At 49.7% G+C, this 20,983-nt stretch overlaps 1 protein-coding gene and 1 long non-coding RNA gene across 2 annotated transcripts; both read left to right on the plus strand.

Moving 5' to 3' along the window:
• Positions 1 to 10,358: 10,358 nt before the first annotated feature.
• LOC308352324 lies at positions 10,359 to 11,297 on the plus strand. The gene is made up of 3 exons (XR_013967656.1): positions 10,359 to 10,425; positions 10,969 to 11,029; positions 11,251 to 11,297. It is a non-coding gene; the product is annotated as an uncharacterized lncRNA (long non-coding RNA).
• A 55-nt stretch (positions 11,298 to 11,352) lies between these two features.
• On the plus strand, positions 11,353 to 16,882 carry LOC308352116 (spermatogenesis-associated protein 31E1-like; the record flags this gene model as incomplete). Its single annotated transcript, XM_080818172.1, has 4 exons — positions 11,353 to 11,365; positions 11,454 to 12,397; positions 12,590 to 15,183; positions 16,786 to 16,882. The coding sequence occupies 4 exons, from the start codon at positions 11,353 to 11,355 to the stop codon at positions 16,880 to 16,882; spliced, it is 3,648 nt and encodes a 1,215-aa protein (XP_080674298.1).
• Positions 16,883 to 20,983: the final 4,101 nt, after the last annotated feature.

A 20,983-nucleotide genomic window follows, 5' to 3' on the forward strand; every position in this document is an offset into this window, starting at 1 on the left:
CCAGGCAGGGTTCAGACTCAAATTACCACATCAGCTTGGTCTGCCACCAATCTGCAGAATTCAAACATGCCAGCTTTCACAGTCAGCAAATTCTTTAAAATAAATCTCTCTCTTTCTGTGTCTATCTCTGTCTCTATCTCTCTTTTTCTCTCTCAGTAAACACACACACACATTCTAGAACCCTACTACAGAAAGTACTTCACATTTGTAATTCAGAAAATGATGAATAAAGAATGGGAGATGGGCATCATATTTACTCAGAAATTATTGGCATGTGCCTTGATTATTAATTATAAAGTTTCTAACAGAAGTCTCTAGTAAACTCTCAGCAAGCACCTTCAAAGAAGGTATAGAAAATGACTAGGCTATATGCCAAAACCCAGAAAAAAAATCAAGAAACAAAATGAAAATCCAGTAACTGCATGAAGTAGTAGGCAAAGTGATCGTAAGGATAAAATTAATCAAATAAGAAACATACACAACTGCAACTAAGAAGGGACATATAACCAGACATCAACAAAACATGAGCATGGGGTTTGCTTCTCCTGGAGGCAAGGGAGCCAGGATGCTGGGTTTCTCCAAATTCTGAGCAGGCCAGTCTGGGTTTGATCCTCCGGCAGAGAGCTACCCGCTGAAGAGCTCAGCCGTGGTTTTCTCTCCTTCAGAGAATTGCTGATGGACCATCTGTCACACACTCAGCCTGAGCCCGAGCATAAGGAAGAGCAGCGTCAGCCACAATTGTGATTCTTAAGAATGACTCTCACCCCCGACCTAGCACAGTATCCTCTCACAGAGAAGAGCCTGGTTAGGAAGCTCAGAAGCCAGGCGACTCACATTGGAACTCACACTGGGTCCAGGGCGCATGGCTCTGGGATCAGCTGTTCCCAGGACGGATTGGGAGATCTGACTAGTTCCCTGATCAGCGTAAGAAGTGGGTCAGATTGAGCAGGGTGGAGATGCATAACAAGGAAGTAAACGTGGACCACCCGTGGCTGGCTGATACTCAACCTGGATGGCTCAGTGGGGTAAGGGCCTGACTCCTGATTTCAGCTCAGGTCAGGATCTCAGGGTTAGCTTGGCTAACCAGCACTTAGCAGGGAGTTGGCTGGAGATTCTCTCTCTCTCTCTCTGCTCCTCTCCCCTGTTGTGCTTTCTATCACTCTCTCCCAAATAAATATATAAATCTTTTTTTAAAAAGAATGATAAGAAAGGCTGCAGAGTTAAACAAAGTGAAAGGCCAGTGAGTCATCATGACATCTCAGATTTTGAAATGATAATGAAGAAAGTGGAGAACAACCCATCCTCCAAAACATGAAAACTCTGAGGGAAAAAAAAATCTGTTGCCTTTGAAAAACGTTCCCTTGGAAAGTATTTCCAAGAACATCTTCTCTTACCCGCTCATTGGGTTTCTTCTGAATATTTATGGCACAGGTATGGAATGAATGCCTTTACATAGAGCATGAACATGAAAACAGGCAGGAGCAATGAACCCGGCATCAGAGAATGCATTGCTAAGGCAATGTCTGGTGCTTCAGGATTTCTGGGCAACACAGCTGGATGTCATTTTGGCTGTGACCGTGATGGTGTCTGTGGGGTGCTGTCTATTATGGACACGGCTCAGAGGCCAAGCCATGGACTACGGCTTACCTTCCCGGGTCTGTTTAGGGAGAAGGCCAGAGCTCAGAACTGTTAAGTAAATTGTACATTTTTATTAAAGCAATAATCTTTGAAGAATTTAAATACTATTTTCCATTTCTTTTTTTTAATTAAATTTTTTATTTATCTTCAGCGTAACAGTATTCATTGTTTTTTCACCACACCCAGTGCTCCATGCAATCTGTGCCCTCCCCAATACCCACCACCTGTTTCCCCCACCCTCCTACCCCCCGCCCCTTCAAAGCCCTCAGGTTGTTTTTCAGAGTCCATAGTCTCTCATGGTTCACCTCCCCTTCCAATTTCCCTCAACTCCCTTCTCCTCTCCATCTACCCTTGCCCTCTATATTATTTGTTATGCTCCACAAGTAAGTGAAACCATATGATACTTGACTCTCTCTGTTTGACTTACTTCACTCAGCATAATCTCTTCCAGTCCTGTCCATGTTGCTACAAAAGTTGGGTATTCGTCCTTTCTGATGGAGGCATAATACTCCATAGTGTATATGGACCACATCTTCCTTATCCATTCATCCGTTGAAGGGCCTCTTGGTTCTTTCCACAGTTTGGCGACTGTGGCCATTGCTGCTATAAACATTGGGGTACAGATGGCCCTTCTTTTCACCAAATCTGTATCTTTGGGGTAAATACCCAGCAGTGCAATTGCAGGGTCAGAGGGAAGCTCTATTTTTAATTTCCTGAGGAATCTCCACACTGTTCTCCAAAGTGGCTGCACCAGTTTGCATTCCCACCAACAGTGTAAGAGGGTTCCCCTTTCTGTACATCCTCTCCAACACACGTTGTTTCCTGTCTTGCTAATTTTGGCCATTCTAACTGGTGTCAGGTGGTATCTCAATGTGGTTTTGATTTGAATCTCCCTGATGGCTAGTGATGATGAACATTTTTTCATGTGTCTGGTAGCCATTTGTATGTCTTCATTGGAGAAGTGTCTGTTCATGTCTTCTGCCCGTTTTTTGACATGATTATCTGTTTTGTGTGTGTTGAGTTTGAGGAGTTCTTTATAGATCCTGGATATCAACCTTTTGTCTGTACTGTCATTTGCAACCGTTTTTTGACATGATTATCTGTTTTGTGTGTGTTGAGTTTGAGGAGTTCTTTATAGATCCTGGATATCAACCTTTTGTCTGTACTGTCATTGCAAAATTGTATTTGCAATGACATTCCGTGGGTTGCCTCTTTGTTTTGTTGACTGTTTCTTTTGCTGTGCAGAAGCTTTTGATCTTGATGAAGTCCCAAAAGTTCATCTTTGCCTTTGTTTCCTTCGCCTTTGGAGACATATCTTGAAAGAAGTTGCTGTGGCTGATATCAAAGAGGTTACTGCCTATGTTCTCCTCGAGGATTCTGATGGATTCCTGTCTCACGTTGAGGTCTTTTATCCATTTCGAGTTTATCTTTGTGTATGGTGTAAGAGAATGGTCAAGTTTCATTCTTCTACATATAGCTGTCCAGTTTTCCCAGCACCATTTATTGAAGAGACTGTCTTTTTTCCACTGGATATTTTTTCCTGTTTTGTCAAAGATTATTTGACCATAGAGTTGAGGGTCCATATCTGGGCTCTCTACTCTGTTCCACTGGTCCATGTGTCTGTTTTTATGCCAGTACCATGCTGTCTTGGTGATCACAGCTTTGTAGTAAAGCTTGAAATCAGGTAACGTGATGCCACCAGTTTTATTTTTGTTTTTCAACATTTCCTTAGCAATTCAGGGTCTCTTCTGATTCCATACAAATTTTAGTATTATTTGCTCCAGCTCTTTGAAAAATACTGGTGGAATTTTGATCGGAATGGCATTAAAAGTATAGATTGCTCTGGGCAGTATAGACATTTTAACGATGTTTATTCTTCCGATCCAAGAGCATGGAATGGTCTTCCATCTTTTTGTGTCTTCTTCAATTTCTTTTAGGAGTGTTCTGTAGTTCCTCGAGTACAGATCTTTAACCTCTTTGGTTAGGTTTATTCCGAGGTATCTTATGGTTCTTGGTACTATAGTAAATGGAATCGATTCTCTAATTTGCCTTTCTGTATTTTCATTATTAGTGTATAAGAAAGCCACTGATTTCTGGACATTGACTTTGTATCCTGCCACATTACTGAATTGCTGTATGAGTTCTAGTAGTTTGGGGGTGGAGTCTTTCGGGTTTTCCATATAAAGAATCATGTCATCTGCGAAGAGAGAGAGTTTGACTTCCTCCTTGCCAATCTGGATACCTTTTATTTCTCTTTGTTGTCTGATTGCTGTTGCTAGGACTTCTAATACTATGTTGAACAAGAGTGGTGAGAGTGGGCATCCTTGTCGTGTTCCTGATCTCAACGGGAAGGCTGCAAGCTTTTTCCCATTGAGGATGATATTTGCTGTGGGTTTTTCATAGATAGATTTGATGAAGTTCAGGAATGTTCCCTCTATGCCTATACTTTGAAGCGTTTTAATCAGGAACGGATGCTGGATTTTGTCAAAAGCTTTTTCTGCATCAATTGAGAGGATCATGTGGTTCTTCTCTCTTCTCTTATTGATTTGTTCTATCACATTGATTGATTTGCGAATGTTGAACCATCCTTGTAACCCAGGGATGAATCCCACCTGGTCATGGTGGATAATCTTTTTAATGTGCTGTTGGATCCTGTTTGCTAGGATCTTGTTGAGAATCTTAGCATCCATATTCATCAGTGATATTGGTCTGAAATTCTCCTTTTTGGTGGGGTCTTTGCCTGATTTGGGGATCAGGGTAATGCTGGCTTCATAAAAGGAGTCTGGAAGTTTTCCTTCTGCTTCAATTTTTTGAAACAGCTTCAGGACAATAGGTGTTATTTCTTCTTTGAAAGTTTGATAGAATTCCCCAGGGAATCCATCGGGTCCTGGGCTCTTGTTTTTTGGGAGGTTTTTGATCACTGCTTCAATCTCGTTACTAGATATCGGTCTATTCAGGTTGTCAATCTCTTCCTGGTTCAATTTTGGGAGTTTATAGTTTTCCAGGAATGCATCCATTTCATCTAGGTTGCTTAGCTTATTGGCATATAACTGTTGATAATAACTTCTGATGATTGTTTCTACTTCCTTGGTGTTAGTTGTGATCTCTCCCTTTTCATTCATAATTTTATTAATTTGGGCTTTCTCTCTTTTCTTTTGGATTAGTGTGGCCAATGGTTTATCGATCTTATTGATTCTTTCAAAAAACCAGCTTCTAGTTTCATTGATACGTTCTACTGTATCTCTGGTTTCTACCTCATTGATCTCTGCTCTAATCTTGATTATTTCCCTTCTTACGTGTGGAGTTGGTTTGATTTGTTGTTGATTCTCTAGTTCTTTAAGGTGTAGAGACAGCTGGTGTATTCTGGATTTTTCAATTTTTTTGAGGGAGGCTTGAATGGCTATGAATTTCCCCCTTAGGACCGCCTTTGCTGTATCCCATAGGTTTTGGAGTGAAGTGTCTTCATTCTCATTGGTTTCCATAAATTGTTTAAGTTCTTCTTTGATCTCCTGGTTGATCCAAGCATTCTTAAGCAAGGTGGTCTTTAGCTTCCAGGTGTTTGAGTTCCTTCTGAACTTTTCCTTGTGATTGAGCTCCAGTTTCAAAGCATTGTGATCTGAGAATATGCAGGGAATAATCTCAGTCTTTTGGTATCGGTTGAGCCCTGATTTGTGACCCAGTATGTGGTCTATTCTGGAGAAGGTTCCATGTGCACTTGAGAAGAATGAGTATTCTGTTGTTTTAGGGTGGAATGTTCTGTATATATCTATGAGGTCCATCTGGTCCAATGTATCATTCAATGCTCTTATTTCTTTATTGATTTTCTGCGTCGATGATCTGTCTATTTCTGAGAGAGGCATGTTAAGATCTCCTACTATTAATGTATTCATATCAATATGACTCTTTATCTTGATTAATAGTTTTCTTATGTAATTGGCTGCTCCCATATTGGGGGCATAGATATTTACAATTGTTAGATCATCTTGGTGGATAGTCCCTTTAAGAATTATGTAGTGTCCTTCTGTATCTCTGATTACCATCTTCAGTTTAAAATCTAATTTATCTGATATGAGAATCGCTACCCCGGCCTTCTTTTGAGGCCCATTGGCATGAAAGATGCTTCTCCATCCCTTCACTTTCAGTCTGGGTGTATCTTTAGGTTCAAAATGGGTCTCTTGTAGACAACATATGGATGGGTCCTGTCGTTTTATCCAATCTGCAACCCTGTGTCGTTTTATGGGTGCATTTAGGCCATTCACATTGAGAGTGATTATTGAGAGATACGTTTTTATTGACATTGTGTTATCTTTGAAGTCTTTCTTTCTGTTGATTGTCTCTATATTTCTGTTCAATGCTATTCTTAGGATTTTTCCTCTTTTATAGAACCCCCCCTTAATATTTCCTGCAGTGTCGGCTTGGTGGTTGCATAGTCTTTTAAGCCTTGCCGGTCTTGGAAACTCTTTATCTCTCCATCCATTCTGAATGTCAGTCTTGCTGGATAAAGTATTCTTGGCTGCATGTTCTTCTCATTTAGTGCCCTGAATATATCTTGCCAGCCCTTTCTGCTTGCCAGGTCTCTGTGGACAGGTCTGACGTTATTCTGATGGGCTTTCCACTGTACGTAAGGAGCTTCTTTGTCCTAGCGGCTTCAAGAGATTGTATCTACAATTATGATTCCTCAATTTTACTATGAGGTGCCTGGATGTTTTTTTTTGGAATTTATAATCTTGGGGGGAGACCTTTCTACTTCTAGTACATGAACACTTGTTCCATTCGCAAGATTGGGAAAAATTTCATGAAGAACTTGTTCCACTATATCTTCTAGACTTCTTTCTTTCTCCTCCCCTTCAGGGATTCCAATAATTCTGACATTGGAACGTTTCATGGCATCATTTATTTCCCTGATTCTGTTTTCGTGGCTTCTAAGCTGTTTGTTCCAGGCTTCCTCCTGATCCTTTCTATCTGTTTGTCCTCCAGATCACTAATTCTATCTTCTGTCTCAGTCACCCTAGCTTTTAGAGAATTTAGATTAGATTGGAACTCATTGAGAGCGTTGTGAACCTCATCCCTGGTGGCCTTCAGCTCTGCCCTAACATTATGAACATCATCCCTGGTCGCTTTCAATTCTGCCTTAATCAATTCCGTTTGGTCATCCATGGCTTTCTCCAGCCTAGCTATTGCCTAGATAATTGTTAGCCTGAATTCTCTTTCCGACATATTGTCTATGTTGATAGCCATTAGCTCTGTTGCGGAAGGCCCATCCTCTGTATTTTTCTTCTGTTGGGGATTCTTCCTCCTAGTCATTTTGGTGAGAGATGACTGGACAGATGTAGCTGGATGTATCGACTGTGGTGCTGTCAAGGTGCACCCTGGAACGCTTCTGAGCACTCAGGATTCCCCACCCAAATGAGAGAAAAAAGAAAAGAAAAAGAAAAAAGAGAGAGAGAGAGAGACAGGAAAGAAAGGGAAGCTAAAAGAGAAGGTTCAGCCCAAATGGGCCCCAGGGTAAGATTTATGACGTATACAAACAAAAACAGACAAACAAAAAGACTGATAAAAGTATATGACGAGAGAAAAAAATATATATATATGTAAACAAAAAAAGGAGGAGCCTCATCAAGAAGAACCCCAAGTATAAGATTTATATACTATCAGGACAAACATAAATACACAGAGACACTGGCAGAAGAAAAAGATGGGAGCATGGTTATAGATTCTCAGTGTGGGCGAGGAAGGTTACTTTGATTCTTCCTGGATGTATCTTGATATCTTTGTTAAAGGAAAAAATATGGAACGCTTCACGAATTTGCGTGTCATCCTTGCGCAGGGGCCATGCTAATCTTCTCTGTATCGTTCCAATTTTAGTATATGTCCTGCCGAAGCGAGCACCTATTTTCCATTTCTGATATTATGTACCACCTGAAGGGACAGTCAGCACTTAGCATCATGGGAAAGCTGGGGGTGACCCATGGTAGACATCCCAACCTTTCTAAGAAATACAGTATCATCCACATCTTTAAAGTTGTCTGTACATCCCTCCCCCTATCCATCAGTCCTGTTCGCTATTCTCTGTTTTCTTTTTATTTTTACCAAAGTAAATACATTGCTAAATCATATTTGATTTTGTATAGTTTTGAAACTAGAACAAATGCAACCATTCTGCACAATTTTTCTGCAAGTCGCTTTTATCTCTTCCTCAGTAGCATGTTTACATAATTTACACTTAGGATGTTTCGCTGTAGTTCATTGTAACTTGAGCACGATACTGCAGAGCACATACCTTCCACTCGATGGGACTGTGTTGGTCCCTGTTTTTTATTACTACAAAATGGCTGGTTTTCTCTAGCTCTAGCAGCAGAATCATTCTTTCAAAAGGCCTTCTCTCTTCAGCCTGGACCAGGTCATGATGAAGCATTTTCCAAAGTGATGGTTCTAACTCACAGCCCCACCACAGTCGGAGCCCATGGGCACAGGCATGACATCATCACACAGGCAACTTCCCATGATGTCAGCAAAACACTCCATACCTAAGACATTCTCAGAACTGAAGCTACTTTCTAGACACCAACATGAACGTTGAGAAACTTGGGCTCTTGAGTCACAGTTCGCTGCAAGCCTGGGAGAATTGTGGACTCATTTGGAAGTTCTTATCTACTTAAAGGAGTGTTCTCAGAAAGAAAGGAGAAATGGGGAGGAAGACAGAATATTTGTAGAAATAATGGCTGAAATCTCATCAAATTTGATGGAAACCCTTAATTATAGAGTCAATATGTACCTGCAGTAAAATAAAAACAAGCAGATCTGCTCTTAGATACATGACAGTCACACCATGGAAAAACAAAGGAGAAATTTTGAAATTGTAAAACAAAAACATCCCTTCATATACAGAGGACCGCATTAGATTAACCACTGACTTCCAATCAGAACCAGTGGGGGAAAGGCCCTGAAATGACACTAGTCAAAAAGCTAAAGGAGAAAAACTTGTCCAGGTGCCTGGGTGGCTCATTCTGTTGGGCATCTGACTCTTCATTTCAGTTCAGGTCATGATCTCAGGGTCCTGGGATCAAGCCCCATGTCAGGGGCCCTGCTCAGTGGGTGATCTCCTTCCCACTCCCTCTGCTCCTCCCCCTGCTCATGCACACATGCACACACACTCTCTATCTCTCTCTCTCAAATAAATAAATAATCTTTCAAAAAATTTTTCAACCCAGAATTCCACCTAGCAAATCTGTCTTTCAAAAATGAAGGCAAAATAAAGATATTTCCAGATACAGAAACTTACAAGAATTACTAAAGGAAATCCTTGAAACGAAAAAAAGCAAAAACAAAAGAAAACAAAAACTTGATTCCAAGATTTGAACATGCTGGATTTGTTAAGGAATGTGTGTGAGCATGTGCATGTGTGCCTATACAGAATGTTGTGAAAGTGTTTCTGCAGTTTACTCTCTGCTCATCTCAGAGGGAAAAACACTAGAAATGACTGAGAAACATACCTGGGAGGTTTAACTATTTCACTTTGTTTTGTACTTCCTTAGCTTTGTGAATTTGGAATAATCATTAATTTTCTAAGTCCCTCTAGCTGAAGTTAGTGAAGATTAATTGAAATAAAATATCTTAAGATGTTTTCAAAATGCACATGGCTAAAGAAGCACAAAAGAAATTTGAGTTTCATTTGTACTAGGGTGATGCAAGGCGAGAACGTATATGGGGAGATTGGAGCCGCCAACAGAGGACCAAAAGATCCTGGGAATTAACCAAAATTCCAAGGACAACTGCAGATTTTTAAAAGCTATGAAACTGATGGAGCCCAACTGGAGGTCCCAAGGGGAACAGGTATTCTCTGAGCTCCACGCAGGATGAAAGGCAAATTGACAAAGGTCTGTCTCTATCTAGCAGGGTGAGCGGGTAGGAGTGTCAGGCCTGGGAGGGTGGAGGGATGACGGAGCTCCAGGGCTGGCGGTGGAGAGGGGATGTGGTCCAGCTACTTGTGTCCCTTACCTGCCCTCAAGGGCCCTTTGTGACCAGACCGCAGCTCTGTGATGTGGGCGTGGGGCTTGGGTCTGCACCTCCACACCCAGGGCTCAGTTTCCTGAGGGCAGCAGCGCGATGGGTCACTAACTCTGGGCTCAGTTGCCTGAGGGCAGCAGTGCGATGGGATTAATACTTACCAGAGGAAGGAGATGGAGAACTTTCTCTTCCCTCAGGAATTCCTTCCTGACGGTTGGCTGAGCCCCAGTCCCACTACCTGGGCAGTTAATGCCATCTTTGCCTTTGTATGGGGACTGGGGCTCTTCTTCCTCTTACTTTCCTATTTCCAGCCTGATCCGTCCTCACCACCAGGCAGGAAACTCAGGAAGAGCTGGAAGGTGAGGAACCCTCGGGCCAGACCCAGCAGAGTGTGATTCTATCTTCTTTTCTATTATTCTTTCCACTTGTCCGAGTCACTGGGGAGACTCCTGAGACGGCAACGAACAGAATTGTCAGGAGAGAGTAGACCACCATCCGTCCAGGACAAGCCAGACCAGGCAGGGGTTAGAGGCACACGAGGATTCCTCCCCGAAGATCTCGGGCCGGAGTCCGGTGCGGTGGAGGGGCCCAGGACAGCGCCCCAAGCACAGTGACCGGGGGCCGAGGACCGGAGGTTAAGAGCTGCCTCTCTAGCGGAGGTCAGGCCCCCCGAGGTCAGGCGGAGGTCGCAGCCTCCCTCTGTTCTCTTATCTCAGTACCAAGCGGAGCCACGGAGAAGGAGCAGGAGGAGGAGGAGCGAGAAAATCCAGACTCTGAGAGGTGAGCGTCCACCACTCACCCCCGCGTGCCCCAGTTCTGTGCCCCCTGCTCTGAGGGCCCAGCCCCACCGTCTCCAGGACACCCGGGCCTGAGCCCATCCCTCAGGACACAGAGCCCTGGGTGGGGGGTTGGGGGCTCCGAGGAGGGAGAGCGGAACCCGGAGGCTTCCCAGATTCTGCGCCAGAACAAAGCCCTGAGGGACTGGAAACCAGTATGGCTCAGCAGGGGCCCCAGGGCCTGGACTGGGCCGGGACCTCCCCCTCCCGCTGTGGACAAGCTGTTCAACTGCGCTCAGATTCCTCTGTGAGGCCACGTGGTCCGTCCTCCCCCAGCAAGGTCATGAACGGGGAAGCACTTTGGAAAAGACCAAGCGATCCCCATCGTGAACCCTGTCATCACCGTGCGGGCACGTGGCCTCGGACAGTGCTGTTTGGGGCTCCACAGTCCGATCCCCAAAGGTCTCCCCTAAAGCGACATTGTCCCCAGCCTCCTGTAAGACCCCTGGGCCCCGCCTTCCGCTGTGACCCGGTGTCCTGTTTCCAGTTTTCAGAGATTGCCTACAGGATCTGGAAGAGGTCCAGGACCTGTTCTCCCTTCTGCAAAGGTAAAGAATCTGCCCCCTTCTCCCCTGGATGGGCCCCCCCGAGTCTATGGTGTGACCCCCGCACTGTGGGAAACGGCCTCTGGGGCCGTCCGGGGAGCTGGGAGGAGCCGTGGGGACAGGCTGTGACCACAGCCCCGGGCCGAGGGACAGCGGGAGCATTGTGACGTGGGTGTGGGGCGTGGAGGGCCGTGGGGCCCGCTCACGCCCCCCGTCCCCCGCAGCCACCTGGCGAGGCTCTCTGACCGGGGCGGCCGCCACCAGTCCTTGCGTCAAGCAGCCCCTGGGCGGGTGCGCCGAGGGGCGCCAGCGGGAGCCGGTCAGCCATGCGGGGAGCCTGTGGAAGACGCTGCTCCCGCCGGGGCCCCATCACCTGCCCACGCTCCGCGGACGGGGCCCCCTCGGCCTCCGGCCTCCACCCTGGCAGCAGGACCCACGACCTCCTCCATTTCCGTCTGTTCACGCTCCTCCCTGAGTACTTCCCGGCTGGCGGAGCCTTTCCTCGCCCCGGATGGCTTTTCACACCAGCCCCTTGCTCGTCCCCCTTCCCCGCCATGTCTCCCTCCTTCCGGGGCCTCCCCAAGGGCACCCCGGCCGCGCCCCATCGCTCAGAGCTCGGCTCTGCACACGCCTTGGGCCGCGGACAGCTCAGCTTCTCCTGCCCCAGCCGTCTCGGGCCTGGGCCGCTCACGCTGCCCCGTTTCGGCCCTGTCCCGGTGGCAGGCGGCGGCCAGGGCCTGGAACCTGTCCACCTCCACACGCCTGGAGTCCCGTCAAGCGCCTCTGTCCCACGGCCCACCAGAGGCCTTGCTCTGGGGAGACGCCGCACGCAGACAGAAGGAGACGAGGATCCCCCCTTCCATCAACCCGGACGTCCAGAAGCTTCTGGAGATACTAATCGCCAAGAGGACAGAATGGAAGTTTTGGAGGGAGAAGGAAAAGCAGGAAAGGTCAAAGTACCAGCTGACCTCTTTCGGGAGAATGCTCAAGTCCCCAGGGGATGGGCAGGACACCACGCGCTGCCCATCCTTCTGGACCATGAGGGGCAAAGTGAAACAGCTGCTCGGTCCTGAGAAGCCCCCACATGCCAAGATTCCAGCGGACAGTTTGGAGCAGAAATGCAGCCAGCTCTTCTGGGGTCTCCCCTTTCTGCACAGCGAGTCCCTGGTGGCCACTGTCAGGGTGACCGATCCCCCACTGGCGCTCCCGTCCGTCATATTCAATGAGCGCTCTCATGCCTTGCCGCTCCGGAGTCAGGCCAGTGGGGCTCCATGCCTCTCCCTGACCCAGGACTTACAGGACCCTTCAGCGCCCCCCCAACCCTGGACCCCGAGCCTGTCCCAGCCCCCGCCCCTGCCTCTGGCTCAACCCCAGCCCCTCCCTCTGGAGCAGCCCCCGCCCCTCCCTCTGGACCAGCCCCTGCCCCAGCCCCTCCCTCTGGACCAGCCCCAGCCCCTCCCTCGGGACCAGCCCCTGCCCCAGCCCCTCCCTCTGGGCCAGCCCCAGACCCAGGCAAGCCTTGCACCCTCTGTCCCAGTCGGACCCCCTTCTCTGCCACCCGAGATGGGGAACTGGGAGGTGTCGTGCCCTGTAGCCCAGAAGACACCGTCTTACGTGTCAACTGCCATTCAAAACCTGGAATGTCACTTTCTAAAGAAGCAACTAGAAAGCGGCCAGGTACCCCCTGTGGTGAAACGATCTCAGGAAGTCTTTAGCCCAGGTCCTCCCGACCTTCAGGGTGGCCAGGCCCCCGAGGGCCATGGGTCAGTCTCTGCCCTTCCTGGGGACTTGATCGACTCGGAGCTCCGGGAGCGACTGGAGTGGCACCTTTGGAAGAGGCTCATGAAGCAAGAAAGGGGCCCGCCCTGCAGGATCCAGCTATCCCTGAAGATACCGCCTCACCAAGACTTCCAGAAGGTGCCCCGGGCACGCAGCTGGCACAGCCCCGCGTCCGAGTCTGAGTCTCCGGATGGAAGCTGCCAGGCCACACAGAAGACTGGGTCCAGGCGCCCAGGAAGGACCGTGCCAGGAAAAAGCCTGGGCAAGGGTTCAAGGTCCAGTGCAGGGAGGATCCGGAAAGACCGACACAGGGGCGCAACAGGCTCTCCAGGGAAGGCTCCGGGAAGAAATCGTGAGGAGTCAGACACAGACGTGAAGCCCTCCACAAGCAGCGCAGACGAGAAACACCCAGAAAAAGACCTGAGAGCCCATTTCAGGAAGGTGGGGCAGTCCAGAGAGGGGCAGGTCCCTTCCAGGCTCGCTGCCCACCACGCCTCGGGCCTTCCCAGAAAGCCAAGCCCTCAGGGGAAACCCGGGAAGCCAGCACTTTCCAAGTGCTGGGAACCCTGCATGACCACCTCCCACGATTTTGCCATCCTCAGTCCGCACGCTCAGCGGATGCTGGAAGCACACATCATAAGGCTCCGGGTGACGCACCGGTGGGGCCTCCCCCTCAAGGCTCTCAAGCCCGTAAACGTCTTCAAGTCGAAGAAGGGCTTCCTCCTCGCCCGGGCCTCCCCTCCCCGCGCAGCCGCCTGCGCATCCAAGGCCGGCTCGGGCACCAAGTTCGTGGGAAATGCTCCTCAGCCCCACCCAGGAGAGGTGATGAGAGAGTCTTACCCCACCCGGGGGGGTCCCCTCGGTGCTCCCCAGCCTACGTGTGAGGAAATCCAGCAGGCTCTGGAAGGGACCTCACCTGGGGGTGGCCCTCCGGCTGGACAGGGGGCCGGGCCACCTTCTCGGACCTTCGCATACAGCTTTGTGGGCAGAATCTGGCACGGTGAGACTGTCTCGAGGACTCTTACGAACAGCACCTTGGAGTCAAGTCCAAGTCCGGCCGAGGGCACGAAGGAGCCAAGGAGGGTGAATGGGGGTCGGGCCTCAAGGGACGTGACCGTGGTAGAGCTCAGCTTAGAGCCCCAGGATTTGAGTGCCGAAGAGCCCGGGGAGGCGGGAGAGGTCGAGGAGGCCCCTGCCTGGGGAGTCCCCTCAGGACCCCGTGTGCTGGCCAACAACCCAGGCCTCCGTGGCGAGCTGAGATCAGGGTCGTCAGGGAAAAGCGACAGCCCCCCGCCGCCTACAAAGCTGGTCGCCCGAGACCCTGAAGAGCTATGCCTTGAGGCGCGGCGCAGGGGATCGGAGCTCCGGACGTTGATGGAGTCAGAGAACCGGCCTCGGGCCGCCAGCCCCGCCGTGCTCCTCCAAGACTGTGAGACTGAGAGTCTCCTCCAAGACTGTCAGTCCAACGTGTTCCTCGCTGCCGACGTCTTGGCTTCTCGGGGATGTCTGTCTGGCTCCCAGAGCGGGTCCAGTGAAGACACGTCTACTTCCCAGGGGCCGCGTGGCCGAAGATCCCGCGGCCGGAGCCCCCTCAGGCAGCCGGGACCCCCGGGACTGCGACACCCATGTAATGGCCCGAGCAGGCCACGTGTCCCCCCCGAGGAGAGCGAGCGCGCCGGGAGGTCCCCCTCGAGAGAGCCTGCCACGGGGTCGGCGGAGCTGAAGCTGCTGCAGATCCGTGAGGTGAGACGCCGCGTCCGGAGCCGGGAGTCAGCAGAGGCCTCGGGCCGCAAGGCCCGTGAGGTCCCCCTGAAGGAGGAGGAGGCGCCCCCGGAGAACCACCTCAAGAGAAGGATGAAGCACCTGCTCCGGTGGCTCCTTCCCAGCGGAGGCAAAGGCCTGGAAGGTTCCCTTCGGAAGGGCAGGCCTCCGTCATCCCAGGGCCGGGGACGAGCCACGGGCAGGTCGGCCACGGACGGCGCTTCTGCCGAGGCTCAGGTGGTCGTGACCGCTATGGGGCGGATCCTAGAGGCGAAAATGGTGCCTCACCAGGGACTCAGGGCCCCGGACCTCGGCTGGTGCCAAGAGGATCTCCAGGCTTCGGCGGACCCCAGTGTCTGCTACCACAGGGTCCTCTCCTACCGAGAGCAGAGGAGGGTGACGAGGGAGACGGCCCGCCCACAGGGCACCCCCTGGGGCCGCAGCTATGCCAACAGGACCGAATGGATCGGGTGGCCCTTCCCCAGCAGGGTGCCAGGGTGCCCGGGCAGACCCTGCCAGTACGGGTCCCCGGTGCCGGGCCCTCCGGGCCGCGCCCTGCGGCCCCACTGCCCCAGGCACTGCCTCCTTCAAAGATACGCCGCAGCCGGCCAGCCACGGTGCGCTTCTCACGCCTTTCCTGGGAGGACAACTTTCCTCCAACAAAAAACGCAAATGGTGCAGAGAAAAACTTTTTTTTCTCACATTAGCACGTCCTCTATGGGCTAATGGCTTCTCCGTGCCACAGTCACTTTGCTTCCCCAAAATACATGTTCTTTCCCTCATGAGTGGTGCTGGCCTCTGTGCGTGCCCTGCTGCGGGGGGTGGGAAGGATCAGGGTCCGCTCTGCCCGAGGGCCTGCTTTGGCTTCCAGAACGAATGGGGCCTTGGAGGACGGGTGACCGCGGGGTCCACGCCCGCCCCCTTCCTCGTCGCCTCCGGTTTCCACGACAAGGTGACCACGACCCAGACCGGGACCTCGCTCTGCCCGTCCCCTCCTGCTCTCCCTCCACCTGGAGCTTGTGTGGCTGTAGGGGGGGGTTGGCCGAGGCAGAAATCCTGCTCAGGCTCCAGGAAGACGGAGCCCTAGGTCAGAGTGGGGCCCGCAGTTGGGAGACGCAAGGCTGGCCCTGAGGGCAGAGGTGAGAGGGGGTGAGGGGGTGTGGGGGGTGCCACAGAGACCCCCGGGGGCCAGCCTGCCCAGCCCCACGGCACTGAAGGGGCCTGCTCGCCAGCACCCCCTTCCCCTTCTGGGCGATGGAGGGGGTGTGGCCGTGGGCGGGGGGACCCTGCCCTTAGGGTGGGAGGCCAGGACGGAGGCCCAGGGACAGGGTGTGCCCGTGCCTGGTGTGACGACTGAAGACCCTTGGTGTCCCACTGCCACCCAAGGGCCCCGAGGGGAGAAGTTAGAGGCCCCGGGGCTGTCCCCGCAGGGTCTCCGCCCCACTCCAGCTGCCAAGCCCAGGGGTGGGGGGGTTGGGGGTGTCCAGAAGCCACCTGAGCTCCCACACGGGCCGCCAGGTGCCCAGAGGCAGCAAGGCCTTCAGGCAGAGAAGTTAACTTCTGCACAATCTGATAAGCTTGTAGGTCTGTGGGTCCTGGGACGGACTTGTGGTCTGTGACCTTTACGTACACGTGTGGCCCAAGGGCGGCTCCCAGGGGACTGGTGGGGACTCAGAGGCCAAGGGACGGGCCTGGCTCCTGGTCTTGGTTATCCCAGAGCCCGGAGGGGCAGGAGGCCCTCAGATGGGGCTTGTCCCACCCCGGCTGGAAGGGACGTGTCCAGAAGGAGGGTGCGGTCCAGGAGGGGCCCCCGCCGCGTGTCCCGCTCCCAGCACAACATCTTCCTCCAGGGCCCCCCACACATCGCTCTGACGGAGACCCACACAGAGACCCCACACAGAGACCTCTGATGGAGACCACGTGCAGAGACGTCCGATGGAGACCCACACAGAGATGATGCACAAAGACCTCTGACAGAGATGAACATAGAGACCTCTGACAGAGACCCACACAGAGACTCCACAGAGACCCCTCAGCAAGACCCTACACAGAGATCTCTGCCAGAGACTCACACCCAGAGACCCACAGAAAGCCTACCACAGACCCACACAGACAGATGTCACATCTGGGGACCCCACCCCCAGAGATGAACCCTGGGAAATGCTGCACAGAGCCTCCCAGAGCCCCCCCAGAGACCCCCACCCCCGGGCACTCTTTAGGAGCCGGGCAGCCACGCAGCGACAGAAGCTTCACGCGGAGCTGAAACCGCTCGGCCAACCGCAGCACGGGGGGCACTCGGTGACTGTGCCCGCCTGAGACCCCAGGACTCTGGGACGTTGTCAGCATCTCCCCATGCGGGGCTCCCGGCTCGGAGGCGCTTGGGAAGACTTGTCCCTGCGTTGGGTCCCTGCCCCCCGAAGGAAGGAATCCAGCCTCCTCCTGCAGACCCAGACTGTCCTCCCGAGGCTTTCACTAGCTGGAGCTGGGACTACGGTTCAGAGAAACAAAAGCCCAAGCAAAATGCCGCCAACCTCCAATGAGAGAAAACATCTTCTCTGTCCTGTTTTACTAACGTCTAGTCAAAGGGTGTCCGTGTCCCGTTGCTCACTTCACTGGAGAAGAGATCTGAATTCAGGACGCTGACGGCCTTCCTTGGAAACACGGCGAAGGCTCAGGCGAGTGAGCCGGAGGGATCAAATAAGCAAAAATCTAGACTCTCACCTCCCAGGGGAGCGGGGATGTTATTTTGCACAAAAGAGCTGTGTCAGGTTTGTCAGTTTTTTTAAACCAAGCAGGCTCGCCATGATGTGAAGGTTTTTACAAATGAGTCAGGTATCTAGATAGACTTCTATTTTATCCTCTGGTAAAAATGACTTTTTAAATTTTTTTCCTTAAATGTGGTAATGCCCTCGAATGGTATTGTACATATTTCCAGATGTGACAAAGTGCCAATGCTTGGACTAGCTTAAACTGATGTAGGACTTGGAAGTATTCACTTTCTAAACAATTCTTTCAAAATGCACGGTTTGCAAGATTCAGGCAATCAGGCTCAATTTCGTATTCATTATGGAGTTTAAAAAGGACACATTGTTTCAAATAGTTAGAAAACTTACAAAATATATCATTTAGTCTGCAAGACATGCACATGACCTAATTACTTGAAGGGACATCTTCATATGTGAATGGAAGAAAGTGTCCATTAATAATGAAAGTACAGTGATAAAGTGTTGATCATCAAAATCCTTCCATTATAGAACTAACACTTTCCAAAGGGAGCATTTTAATGAGAGTATATGCATATTTCTTGTTGCTTGTAAGCAACTCGCTTTTCTTGCCTTGTTAAGATCTAGTTTAACGACAGCCGCCAAGCATGTGTCCCTGGTTAAGTCTCTCAGATTATCCATCGGGATGACAGAGTCTGTCTTCATCGGGAGAAGCAGAGCTAACACGAACACTCTTTGGCCTGTGTATTTCAACAAGAAATACCCATCTTTCCTCCAGAAGTTACAAATCTGTAACTATTTTTCTGCCTCACTCCCTTACGTCCCTGAATCACAAAATGATGGAATATGGTGCTGGATGTCTTATAATACTGGATAGTTTGTGTTTTTTTTAGTGCAACTTATGCAGAACAGGTTACTGATCAAAACAACGTGGGACCAGTTAGGAAGATTTTCGTCCAGAAAATGCTTTACAAAGAGCAGTACACCCTTTTCTAGTTGTCTCTTAATCAGATTTAGTGGAGGGATCATTATTCAGTCTTTGGCCACAAAGTCTGCAAACACAGAAAAATATCCATAATAGTTTAGACCCATGACATGTGAATGTGTTTCCTTCACTAGCAATTCATAGTTCAGTAAACTGTGTAAAATTTCAATGAACTAATGCACATTAAAGCAACATTCCCATCGGTCACGGCACGCACACCTGTCATAGGAAGCCTCCGGTAATTTGCAGGTAACATTTCTACCACACAATCTTGTACCTTCACCCTAGAAGAAACAGTTAAGGGGGTTCAATCTATTAGAAAAATACTGTGAATATTTTCACACTTTATGGCTCCCTGTATTTTATTTTTAACAAGATTCACCTCCTGTAAATCTTATGAACATTTCACCATTCATAGATACCAAACAGAAACGGAAATCAAAAACTAAACATAACAGAGGAAATAACAAACGCAGATCCCCATTTTGCTGGAAATGAAGTGATTTTAAGCCAGCAGACTCTCTCCATGATCTCCAGGACATATTACAAGCTTGGTTTTGAAAACAATTTATATTTAAGACAGGTCTCACACTAACTTCAATAAGTCAGATGTTTGAGGACAAAACATGACGGGTGGCAATTAGGTGATAACTTTTTATTACTCCACAGGGTAAAGATCTTTCCCCAAAAGGCAGGAGGGAAAAAATGCACTCAGTCTCCAGTGTTCACCCTTAAGAGCATTTCCCTTGATCGGTCACTATATTATTCTCAGTTTCATACGCTTTTACTTTATCACCAGAAACTTCTGGACGTGTCCGCAAATACACACGGTGCCACTTTCTGTGGTGCCCCCACCACGGGGAACCTCCGGATCCGGAGGACTTCCCAGCTGCTGCTGCCTCTGTGAGGTGGGTCAGACTCATAAGCCTTCCCAGGAGCAGGACCGGTCTTCGGAATCGAGCCCCTGGCCTTGTGCGTTGCTGCTTTTCCCACACGGAGGCGCGTCTCCACGCCTCGGGGGTGCCGGGGAGCCCTCCCTCAGCCTGGCCGGCTCCCACCCGGCGTCCTTCGCTGTGGGAAGCAGGAGAGCCCGAGTCAGGCCCTCGTGTTCTCCACGGCCGTGCTGCCCCGCAGAGTGGCGCCACGGCCTCATCAGCAGGCGGTGTTGTCAGAGTTCTGGATTTGGGCCGTTCTCCTAGTGTGTAGTGGTGCCCCACGGTTGTTTTAATACACAGTTTTCTACTGACATGTGATTGTGAGGGTGTCCTCATAGCTTACCGGCCACCCGTGAACTTCTTTGGGGCCGTGTCCAGATCTTCTGCCCATTTTGAATCAGCTCGCTACCTTGGTTCTCGGTGTCTTCTGGGTGACAGTCCAGTGAGATGTGTCCCTTGCAGACCTTGTTGACAGTCTGTGTCTTGTCTTCTCATTCCCTTGACCTTTTTTTTAAAGAGCAAAAGTTCTTAATTTTTATGATTTCTGGCTTACTGATTGTTTCTTTTGTGGGTTGTGCCTTTGGAGTCGTATCTAAAAGTCATTGCCATACCCAAGGGCATTGGGAATTTTTCCTATGTTTCTTTTAGGAGTTTTATAGTTCTATATTTTGGTCTGTGATCCATCTCGAGGTATGTTTTGTTTTGTTTTGTTTCATTTTGCATGTTGGACATCCAGTCATTCCAGCATCATTTGCTGAAAAGATTGTCTTCGTTCTATCATGTTGCCTCTGCTCCCCTGCCAAACATCGGTCCGCAAGATGTATGTTCGTCTATTTCTGGACTCTCCATTCTGTCCCATTCATCTATCTGCATCTTCTTTTACCAATACTAGTCTCTCTTGATTACCGTGGCTTTGTAGTAAACTTGAAGTTAGGTAGTGTCAATCCTCCAACTTTGTTCTTCTCCTCCAATCTTGTGTTGACTATTCTGGGTCCTTCCCTGTTCATATAAACCTCAGAACCAGCTTGTCAGTATCCACAAAATAACTTGGGATTTGTATTGTGGTTGTGTTGAATCGATAGATCAAGCTGAGAAGAGCTGACATCTTGACCAGATTGAGTTTTCTTATCCAAGAACATGGCCTATGTCCCCATTTAATTTTTCTTTTTTAAAAAAATATTTTACTTATGATTTGTCAGAGAGAGAGAGCACAAGCAGGGGGAGAAGCAGGCCGAAGGAGAACAGGATCCCCACTGAACAAGGACTTGATCTCCAGATCCCATGATCATGATCTGAACCAAAGGCAGACCCTTAACCAACTGAGCCACCAGGTGTCCTAGTTAATTCTTTTTAATTTCATTCATAAGAGGTTGGAAGTTTACCTCCTAGAGATCTTACACATATTTTGTTAGGTTTATACCTATCTATTTCACTTGTTTTCATGCTAAAAAAAATAGCATTAACTTTTTATTTTCACATTCCACTTACTAGGACGTAGGAAAGCAACTGACTGTTTTAATAAACTGTGATTTAAAAACACTAAAATTTCTTTTTCTAAAAAGATTTTGTTTATTTATTTGACAGACAGAGATCACAAGCAGGCTGAGAGGCAGAGAGAGAGAGAGAGGAGAAGCAGGCTCCCCGCTGAGCAGAGAGCCCGATGTGGGGCTCTATCCCAGGACCCTGAGATCATGACCTGAGCCGAAGGCAGAGGCTTAACCACTGAGCCACCCAGGCATCTCAAACACTAAAATTTCTTCAGAAAAATTCTCAC

Source organism: Martes martes, assembly GCF_963455335.1.
Source record: "Martes martes genome assembly, chromosome: 11".
In the NCBI taxonomy this organism is placed as follows: domain Eukaryota; kingdom Metazoa; phylum Chordata; class Mammalia; order Carnivora; family Mustelidae; genus Martes; species Martes martes.